Source organism: Micropterus salmoides, unplaced genomic scaffold, assembly GCF_014851395.1.
Source record: "Micropterus salmoides isolate LMB-PRFRI ecotype aquatic unplaced genomic scaffold, ASM1485139v1 Ms_hic_scaffold_10, whole genome shotgun sequence".
Taxonomy (NCBI): Eukaryota; Metazoa; Chordata; class Actinopteri; order Centrarchiformes; family Centrarchidae; genus Micropterus; species Micropterus salmoides.
In genome coordinates, this window is record NW_024040041.1 from 3,921,034 (window position 1) to 3,931,793 (window position 10,760).

The 10,760-nt window shown below is 42.0% G+C and overlaps 2 protein-coding genes across 2 annotated transcripts; one reads left to right on the plus strand and one right to left on the minus strand.

Moving 5' to 3' along the window:
* Nucleotides 1-196: 196 nt before the first annotated feature.
* coil (coilin p80) lies at nt 197-6,407 on the minus strand. The gene is made up of 7 exons (XM_038692060.1): nt 6,113-6,407; nt 3,122-4,118; nt 2,920-3,009; nt 1,726-1,773; nt 1,523-1,592; nt 1,132-1,220; nt 197-629 (listed from the first exon to the last, which is right to left on the minus strand). The coding sequence occupies exons 1-7, from the start codon at nt 6,361-6,363 to the stop codon at nt 582-584; spliced, it is 1,593 nt and encodes a 530-aa protein (XP_038547988.1). The 5' UTR covers nt 6,364-6,407; the 3' UTR covers nt 197-581.
* Nucleotides 6,408-8,524: 2,117 nt separating this feature from the next.
* On the plus strand, nt 8,525-10,196 carry LOC119882052 (retinoid-inducible serine carboxypeptidase-like; the record flags this gene model as incomplete). Its single annotated transcript, XM_038692072.1, is given in 4 exon segments — nt 8,525-8,667; nt 8,944-9,083; nt 9,796-9,885; nt 10,041-10,196. Coding segments are annotated over 4 exon segments (447 nt in total), but the record flags the coding sequence as incomplete, so codon positions are not given.
* Nucleotides 10,197-10,760: the final 564 nt, after the last annotated feature.

Here is a 10,760-nt window from a genome sequence, read left to right on the forward strand (position 1 = left end):
AGCAAGTGACAAATCAAAATTTTGATTCATTTCACTAGGAAAACAATGTTCTCTCTAATCTAAAACCTGACTTAATATCATAATTTTGACTTTGCACTTTTTTGTGTAAAACCTAACTTACTATGACATAATGTTTACATTGTGTTTAGCAACACCGAAAATTTCCACATTGGAATAATACAAAATAGATCTACCCTAGAGTCAAAGCAGAAGACACAGGGTTTTATTACAAAAAGAGATTATACAAGACTGGTAGTCAGTCACATAACTGTACAAAACCATAATGTCCCAGTCCTGGAAACAATCACATTAAAAATAACAGCATTTCATATCTAACCCAATTTAAATGCAACAATTAAAAAATCTTTCAATAGGTACACCTGTACATTGCAATGCAGCAGCTCACAGACAAGAGAATATATTCAACTATCATATCCCTTAGCTTTCATACGCAATGTAAAGAGGGGACTCCTAGTTTAACTCTGGAGAACATATCACAGGATCCTGAAAATAGTTTATTCGAGAAAAGGCAAATCCATTTTGCCAAACTGGGGGGAGGTGTACACAGTCACTGGTCAAATTTAAATGATCAGCCTTGGTTCCAGCAGGGAGTCCCACCGTTCTGTCACCTGTAGGAGGAAAGTAAAGATGTTACTTTAATTAAGATTAAAACAACATTGAAATGGATACTTTGGGAAATAATAGAGAAAACGGCTCCCAAATTAGAACTACTGCTACTTTCTGCATATGCAGCTGTTATTGTCTGTTCACCACTTTCTCCTGTTTGGATGAGGAATTAAAAACAGGGGATCTCTGGTGAATGCACTCACTCAAAGTTGAGAGAAGGGGGGTAAAATGTGGCCTCAGAGGAAAAAAAAAAAGCTTTGGCTTTAACTGCTTCTGCTGACACTGTAACTGTGTCTACTGCCAATCGTACAGACAGAGACCCAAACAAGTAAACATCAGTGTTCCTTTGTAATAAGACATTCTATGCAATAAGCTTTTTAACTTTCATAGCTTACTTGTACAGATGACAATAGAAAGGAATGAAATGACAACGCTGAACTATTTCCTTAAGAAGTGCCGTTTATGAGATTATTGATATAATAGTAGCTACATGCTAAGGCTTACCCGAGAGCTTCTGGATACTGCATACTCCACGCTCTCCGAGCCATCCGGGTTCTGATAAACCAGGTCAAACTTTCCAGGTTCTACAGGAGCTGTGGGAGAAATAGCAGGTTATGAGTAATCACAAATGTGTGGTAAATGTTGGGAAATACTGTACAATCTGCTCTGGCTACGTAAATTCCATTTAAAAGTCCATGACTTCTGCTCCGAAAGTGTTTATAATAACTACAATAAGGTATGTCTATAGTAAGCTAACAGGGTTATTCATCAATACCAGGGATTCCACCACTACTTCTTTACCTGAAAAACTAATCTTTAGCATGTTGACATATTAACTTTGAACTAGGCATTTTAATAATAATATTTTATAGGTCAATGGTGAAATGATTCCTACCTTGAAAAGTATTAAGTAGTTCCAGGTCAACCTGTTTGGTGGTTGGGTCAAAGCTCAGGATCTTTCCCTCCTAAAAAGTGCAGCAACATGGCTGTTAGTGAAGCCTTCATTATGACGCTCTCTCCAAGGCCCTTTACAGTAACATGATATCAATAGTCAAAGCTGCCGTTTTACATTACTGTGGCAGAAATGATTACACCCACCTTATATTCTGATACCTCAGGTGTATAGTTCTCGGTTAGCTCCAGCAACTGGGAACACACACAAACAAAGAAATGTTAGGAATTTAAGCTTGCAACTAGATTCAAAGTTCAGTCTCTTACTTTAACAAAAGTGCACTCAATGATTTAATACTATTGCTTTCCATTATTGGTGGCAGATCTGTTAATGGAATAAAGATAAATAAATATATATGGTTGATTACATTAAATGTGAAAAGAAAAATTCACTTTCAAACAGCATTAAAAGCTACTGGTAATTCGCCTGCAACTAGGGCTGCAACTAATGACTATTTTTGTAGCCAACTAATCTGTTAATTATTTATTTGGTTAGTCACGATTAATTTGTCACCCTCAGGCCTATTTTAAGTCTTAGTAAGTGTGAAGATAAATTCTTTCGGGGCGTGTTACCTTTAGTAAACAGTGACAGGAAAGGCAGGCGAGGGAAAGGGGATGATCTGCTGCAAAGGGCCACTGTGGTAAGTACATGGTACTACCTGGTGAGCTACCGGGGGGCCCCACCCTTACTAAGTTTAAACTCAGAAGTTCAATTACATTATTTGACCTTCATTTCTATTTTGTGCTCAACAATTTGCGTTAATTCTTTAAGCTATTAAAATGTGTCTGGCTCTCACTTTGTAAATCTTTTCGTACTTCTACAGTATCTATGAAATGTGTGTTTCTGTGTAAAACGTGAAAATGTAAGTGCAAAGCCACGGTCCTCTGTTTGTTTCTTCATTGTACAGTGAGGAAAATAAGTATTTGAACACCCTGCTATTTTGCAAGTTCTCCCACTTAGAAATCATGGAGGGGTCTGAAATTGTCATCGTAGGTGCATGTCCACTGTGAGAGACATAATCTAAAAAAAAAAATCCAGAAATCACAATGTATGATTTAACTATTTATTTGTATGATACAGCTGCAGATAAGGGCAGCTGTTTAAAGGCAGTTACACAGTTATCCTGTGTCATTTTGGGAGACCTGGTGGTACTTTTCTTTCCCCTATATGGCGCTTCATGATTGAAAGGAGCTTCTCCAAGAGGCTTTGTGGGAAATAAGAGTGGATTTTACCATGTTTGATCCAAACTGAACAGTAGAAACAGGGCTACAAAGCAAAACAGGTTAGGTTGTAGGTATGCAGTGTTAATACTGTAGCTGAAGAGACTAGACTAAGTTTACCTTGAACACAATCTTCTGCCCCACTTGTGGAGGTGCAGCTAGCAGGGGCATAGAGCTGTAATCCTGTTTGGGAGCACTTTCTGCGCCGTTCTGCACGCAGAGACACATAAAAAAAGAATAATAATGTTCATCCACAGTATTCCACAATGTTATCTTGACATGTACACTAGTGATGCACTTGAACTGGGAGGTGCAGACAGACCTGGAGGACCACAGACATGTTGGTCAGTGAATCAGTCTGGTAGGATGGCTCCTTGGTCCCATTATAGCTGAAGTCAAAGCCGTCCTTGTGTCCTCTGATGCCCCCTCTGCCTTCACCCCATCCAAACTCTCCAGGTCCACCACGGCTGTTTTTCCCCCGGCCACGGCCTCCCCAAGCCGACGGCCTACCCACACCACGGCCCGGCTGCAATGGCCGTCGGATAACCAGCTCGATCTCCTCTTGTCCGTCTGAGTCACAAGGCTCCGTGGTTTTGTCATGGGGAGGCAGCGCTACGCTCGCAGCCTGTTTCTGTGCCCCGTTTGTGGACTGCTGGGCCGGAGGAGCCTGCTGAGATTTAGAGTTTTCACTTATTTTTCCTTTGGGGGCTGTGGAGTTCACAGGCTTGTTTTTTGGCGGGCTTTTTACGCTGGAGGCCTCATCAGAGGAGGAGACTGTTTCAGAAGAGGATGACGGAGGAGGGTGTGATTTTGTCTGCCTGGGTTTGGTGGTTGGAGGCACCTTGGAAGCAGCAGGGGTGGAGGAGGGTGTTTTGGGTGCCGGTTTTTGAGCAGCTCTTTTTTTGGGAGCTGCATCCTCTTCACTACTGGAATCTGAAGAGGAGACATTCTGTGTTCTTGCTGGTGCCACTGGGGGTTTCTTGGTGCTTTTAACTGGCTGGTGTACACTAGCTGGGATTTTATTGGTAGAAGCAGCTGGTTTGCAGGTGACAGCAGGGCCATTTACCTCCGCCTCCTTTCTTTTCCTCTTCTCTTTTTGCTTTCCTTGTGACTTGTCAGTGCTCTCATCAACTAAAGCCTGCTTAGCATCCCTCTCCAGACACATTTTTTTCCTCTTTTTCTTCTTCAGCTCCACACCCACTCCATGTTCCCCTGGCCCGTCCTCCTCTGCGGGTCTCTGCCTCTTTCTGCTGTTTTCACTTGCTGTATCTGGACAGCCGCCGTGCCCATTCACCTGAGCCAGGTAGTCCACCTTCACCCTGGCAAAGTAAGAGTGAACATGAGCAACTTTGGAGAATTTAGAAACACGTCTTTAAAAAGGAAAAAGTCAAACATTTTCAGATGAAAGTCAATTCTTGTACTTGGAAGTAGTATCTGACAAAGTCGAATCCTAATTTGAGGTCGACTTACTGGCTTTTCCCAGAGCTTTTGGGCTTTAAGTGACATGATAACTGAGCTCTATTCATGAAAACTGAAAAAGTCGTGGAAAGCATTGGAGAAAGCTAGCAAGTAGATCTTGAGTTAAGACAAACAAACAAACAGTTTGTTTGGGTCAATGACGGCGGAGGACAGCGCTGCAGAGATTTTTCAGTCACTCCGGTCCTGTTTTAGTTTTTGTGAGAGCGCTGAGGGAAACTTGATTGAAGAAAATGACCTTATAGTGAGCGCAGGGTGAGTTAATTTGTAGCTTTGGTTTGTTTCTCTGACTTGCTAACAGCGTGTAAACCGAAGGTGTTGCTGCTCTTGTAAAAACGCTACACGTTGTTCTGCAACTGTGTGCGTCGTGTGTCTGCAGAGTCTATTCATCCGCTGCACATGAGAACACGTTACGCTGTTTACCAACCAGCAGATCTAGAAACGCTACAGACTGCTCTGTATTTAAGTCAGTTTTTGGGCTCATTGCATTTACTATCACTGTCTTCTAAAGACTTATTTCTTTTCATATAATTGTCCACGGGGTCATTGTGTTACCTATATGATATAAAATCTTGATAATGCACACTTAGATGATTTTCATATGTTTACAAAAGGTATTGGTTGTTATTTTTTATGCAGAGAAAAGTTTTCAATATAAAACTTGTGTATTAGTAGATTTTAATATTTAGTTGTTACAATACCGTTTTTCAATGAAAATGAGAATAATTATGTGAAAACTATCATTCCCTTCAACATCGCAAATCATATCGGAAATGCGAAATCAAGCAAAATAATCTCAGTTCTCAAAAAATGTTTATCGTTCAGCCCAAATTGAATAAAGGTTTCACAAATCTGAAACTGTGTTTGGTTGAAACCTTAGACTCTGTGGGACATTCTAGTCCAGATTTGTGAGCTCTAGGTATAGTGGTTTTGGATCTGGACCTGGTCTAATGTGGTCTGCATGTAGAGAAAAAGCAGTGAAATTGCCCTTTTTTCATTTTCACAAATAAAATAAAGTTTTTTTTTTGTTTTCTTTGCTAAAATGGATAACAGCTTTCACAGCAGTAAGAGGCGCAAACAACGGAGAATCTGTGGCTCAGCAACATAAGTTAACTTTCATGTAACTTTCCCTTTACTTTCCCCTTAACTGCCGAATCGATGCTGACTCCAGCGTCGTCTTTCTAAGTGAGCCTGATGCTGACAAACTGTAGCTCTGCCTCTGCAGGTGCAAGAGATCATCCCACCCGACTGAGAAAAGATCATAAAATAAAGATGTTATTGGAGGCCAGAGCTGGATTTAAGCCCTTAGGCTCTACTTGTAACCTAAACAACTGCAAATTCTGTCTATCCACTAATATCCAGTATCAACAGAGCTGGGTCATGAAGCCTATACCTTGTATAGGGTAGCCTGCCTGGTGATTTTCAAACTCACCTCATTCAATTCAATTTTATTTATATAATCACAACAACAGTTATCTCACAGCGCTTTTCATAAAAGAGCAGGTCTAGACCGTACTCTGTGATGATATTTACAGAAGCCCAACAGTTCCCACCAAGAGCAGCACTAGGCGACAGAGGCAAGGAAAAACTTCCTTTAAGAGGCAGAAACCTGGAGCAGAACCATGGCTCAGGGTGGGCGGCCATCTGCCTCGACAGAACTGCCGAATCGGAAGCCAACTTCAGCGTCGTCTTAGAAAGGAGGGGGCCCGAAAATGACTAAACTCCATGCTTGTCTTTGCCTACATCTTTAAGCGTCCTTGAGCTGAACTGAGAGCTGCCACATGCACCCATGAACTCTCAGACAATATGACTACCGTCGTAACAAAAGCACGCGCACCTGACGCTGTCGTTGTCCCGCACCACATAGATGCTCTCCGTGTGCGGCAGGTAGCAGTCTTCTATGAAGAGGCTGAGGATGCTCCCGCGGCTGAACTCGAACTTCTCCCTGATGATACTCTCCAGATCCGACACCACGCGACACGTGTTCAAGTCCACCAGCAGCCAGCACATGCGGCAATCAATGACAGCGGGCGGCGGATAGTCAAAGTATAATCGCACGCGGACAAAGTTGTTGCTGTGAGTAGCCATGACGGCTACCACACGCCAAAAACGCACTGCTCGTGTTCCGCCGGAAACAAGAGGAGTTTTTTCGATCGGAGTTTTCAGGACAAGAGTGTCAAATCAATCCACACATAGGATCGTAACTGGAGAAACCTAAACCAAAAGCAGTTTATTAAAATCAGTTTGACATTACTATCTTGAAGTGATAAAGATATTACCCTTACTCATAACATTGTTGATTGCATTTTTACCAAATTAGAGAAAAATTACTTTTCAGAATTAAAACGTTTTTTTATATAATGACTACATGAATCCCGTTTCTGCATCGTATTCATCGTAGGCTATTAAATGTCAAGTTGTGAAGTAGGCTATGTGGGTGAATTTGCCTAAATTACATATTAATTATATTTGTCTTTCTTTATAATACATACATTTTTAAAATACTACATTTATTAATCTGAGGTCAATTGTTTTGATGATCAAATCAATTTAAATCAATCTATAATTAAATCCATTTAGATGTTTTTTTGTCCTTTGGGCTTTTATTGTGAAGAACAAATGACTCACCGGAAGTCGAGGTAGCAGTGGCCTCTTTTAAGCCAACTCTTTCCCAACACTGCCCTCTGTTGGAGTGGAGGGAGAGAGTAATACAGCATGCTGAGCGCAAGGAATCAAGGCAATTGTAGTTCATCAGAATGTCTTCAATAGAAAAAATGTTTTTTTTTTTGGTAGCTAGCTTGAGAGAAAAATCCAGAATGTCAGACTTTAGCTGATTTACACCAAAAAATGTCAACCTCTCCCTTAAAAAATGATTGTTAATATATAGTTTACTGACTTCAAGAAACATTTCCATACACACATACGTACATATATATATATATATATATATACACACTGGTATATCCCAAAAAAATAAGGGAACACTTAAATCACACATCAGATCTCGAATTAAATTTAAAAATTTTTACTGTGCATTGTATAATTTGTTGAGAAAAAAATGGCGTAACAACGGCCAATGGAAACTTAAATCACCAACCAAAAATCTAATCTAAAAAGTTGAAATCATAGGCTGGTCCAACTTGTGTGACTTTCAGCATGGCAACTCCGAATGTGACTCAGTAGTGTGTACAGCGCCCCATGTGCCTTTATGCATTTCCGACAACGTCTGGGCATGCTTCTGATGAGATGGCAGATGGTGTCCTGGGGCATCTCCTACCAGGCCTGGATCAGGGCATCAGTGAGCTCCAGGACAGTCTGTGGCGCTACTTGGCGGCGTTGGATGCACCGATACATTACGTCTCAGAGGTTCTCAATTGAATTCAGGTCTGGGGAACGTGAGGGCCAGTCAATGGCATCAATGCCTTCATCATCCAGGAACTGCCTACACACTCAGGCCACATGAGCCCGGGCATTGTCCTGCACCAGGAGGAATCCAGGGCCCACTGCACCAACATAAAGTCTGACAATGGCTCTGAGGATTTCATCCCGGTACCTAACAGCAGTCAGGCTGGATGGCTAGGAGCTGGCAGTCTGTGCGACCTTTCAAGGGCATGCCTCCCCAGACCCCCCTGACCCACCGCTAAACTGGTCATGCTGGATGATGTTGCGGGCAGCATAACGTTCACCACGGCGTCTCCAGACTATTTCACGTCTGTCACATGTTCTCAGTGTGAACCTGCTCTCATCTGAGAAGATGAATGGAGCACCAATGGTGGACCTGCCGATTCTGGTGTTCTCTTGCAAATGTCAGCACAGCACAGATCCCACTAGACACTAGATATCAGGCCTTCATGGAGTCTTTTTCTGACAGTATGAACAGCACACATAACATGCACACCAGTAGCCCACTGGAGGTCATCTTGTAGGCCTCTGGCAGTGCTACTCATGTTCCTTTTAGCGCAAAGGAGCAGATACTGGTCCTGCTGCTGGGTTGATGCCCCTGTCCCCTCCCTGTCCAGTAGGTTACTTTCATATATATATATATGAAAGTAACCTACTGGATTACAATCACTTACTATCCCTTTAAACAGTATCTCTATTCTTTATTAGTTGAAATTCCTACTTTATTCTATTAAATTTAACTTTTGTATTAAATTTATTCTGGACTACATATCTTGCCTAGTTTTCCACCTTCCTTCCACATGGCAAGTTTTGAAACAGTGAACTAAAACAAACCACGTCGTCAGTCAGCTGACCGCTAGGTGTGGTCATGTGATTTCTTGCAGTAATAAAGGCGTGTACAGCGCGGTCCACAAACTCAAGCGTCAACAATGGGCCGGGCAGGAGCAGCCTCCACTTTCTTGTTTCTACTCGCCGTTGTCGCCAGTAAAGGTATGATTTATGGCTTCGATATACATTTTTTTTAGCCAGCTGAAGTCAGACATCCCGAGCGAACAAATTACACTGTTTTCTGTCTGCGAAGTCTGAAAATACTGGTTTCGTATCACAGCATGCCTTGATCAGCTGACTGCAAATCGAAAGTAACGCTGCTCATTTCAATAGCTTCTTGCGCCTGTATTGGTTTACTACTTTATTAGAATTGGCCTGTAAGTAACACGGTAACGTAATGCCACGTTAAAGCTGCGAGTCTTCCTGAATCCCGCGCAGGGCTCCCCAGTCCGCTGAGAGGCCAAGAAACCTGGAGCTATGTGGAAGTGAGGGATGGGGCCCATATGTTCTGGTGGCTGTACTATGCCGACAGCCAGTCTGCAGAGTACAAGGACCTGCCTCTGGTCATGTGGCTGCAGGTAAGACACGACCACCAACTTTAAGCTGTTTCTGCACTTTTTAACCGATTTACGTGTCTCAGAGTTGGGCTTATTTTCCCCCAAGTATCCTGTATTGTCTTGTGTCTCTGAATGTGCTTTCCCTTAACTTCAGGCAGCTCCAGGTTCCCATGCATTAGAAAAAGAGATTAACAGAGACTGACCCATACAGTATGAGATGGGTCTATAAGGGGGCACACTGATTTTTGCTTTACACATCAAAATCAGTTAATTGGCCGTGGGGAATACTACTCAGCCATTGACAACTTTATGGAAGTGCAATACTACACCGCTAACTGAAGCAGGTTTTAGTTCATGTCGTGTGTGTGTGTGTGTGTGTGTGTGTGTGTGTGTGTGTGTATATACACTAAATGAGTGGCTGCTGGTCTGTGACTGACTGAGTAACTGCAGCGTGGCTCTAATTTCAGCTGCAGAAGAGGAACAGATTTGAGGTTAGATGTGTTGTTTTTAGCTGTAGGTGCTGACTGAGTTTTAAAAATGAATTCAGCCCTCTTGGTAAAAGCTTAGCTATAATATATTTTTCCAATACAGTTTCCCCCACAAAATTGGTTAGCAGATGGATCATCTCTGACATAATGGCTCCTTAAATGCATAAATGGCTTTTCCTGTCTTAGATAGAACCTCTGCTCTTAATGTTGGAACATGATGAGGGTGTCTGCTCATGTGTCTTTAGGGGGGACCAGGAGGATCAGGAACTGGCTTTGGGAATTTTGAGGAAATTGGACCTTTGGACAGGAACCTAGAGCCCAGAAAAACAAGCTGGGTAAGATTTTTGCATTTTAAGGTTACTGCTAAAAAATTGTATAACCAAGAAGGTGGGATTTTTAATTTGCACAGACTATCATGGTCTAACAGTGTCCCAAATAAAGTCTGTTGAAATGCAGGTTAATGTGCAGACTTGTGTGTTTGCTCTTTCAGGTCCAGGCAGCCAGTGTGTTATTCGTGGACAACCCTGTGGGCACTGGCTTCAGCTACACTGACAGCCCAAAGGGCTATGCTACCGATGTGGCCACGGTGGCCTCAGATATGCTGGTGCTGCTCAAACAGTTCTTTACAGAGAGGGCTGAGTTCCAGGTATGCCAGCTGGATGTTTCACAACAGCCCAGTTTGCTTCACTGATGCATGATATTATGTTACTCTACAGAGAAACAAGAGTCCCAAAAAGACACATTGGGTCTGGTTTCTGTTCATTGGGTTCACAGGCATCCCAGGAAGGAGAACAATTAAATGACAACACAAACTGAACAAAAGTAGCAAGTTAGACAATTGTTCATATTTAAGGGACTAAACAACAAACCTGTTTGAACCAAAGTGAATGCTGTGTAAAGTTTACAGCACCTGGGGAAATGTACATGTCTGTTGCAGGGCTGGAACAATAGCTACCTATGCTCAGCCAGCTATTATAATGTACAAAAAGGATAAAACAAATGTTCTCTTATAAAGACTGTCTTCTAGATGTCCATATTATAGGCTTTTAGTGTTTTTTTTTTTGTTTTTTTATTCCTTGACGTAATTTAAATATTCAACAGTGACTCGGTTGTTTGGAGAGCACACAACTAAAGTAACCAAGTGTGCCCATAACGGTGTCCTTCTTTTAAAAGGTGTTGTGATTCAAAAACAATGGCTTGGGAAGAAATT

What these genes read in the sequence shown, in the direction of transcription:
- coil (XM_038692060.1), bottom strand. Translation starts at nt 6,363, where the DNA reads ATGGCTACTCACAGCAACAACTTTGTCCGCGTGCGATTATACTTTGAC. An exon ending in ACATGTCTGTGGTCCTCCAG is followed by an intron (nt 3,010 to 3,121) that starts GTCTGTCTGCAC and finishes CTCTGCGTGCAG; the next exon opens with AACGGCGCAGAAAGTGCTCC. An exon ending in CAGTATCCAGAAGCTCTCGG is followed by an intron (nt 630 to 1,131) that starts GTAAGCCTTAGC and finishes TTCCTCCTACAG; the next exon opens with GTGACAGAACGGTGGGACTC.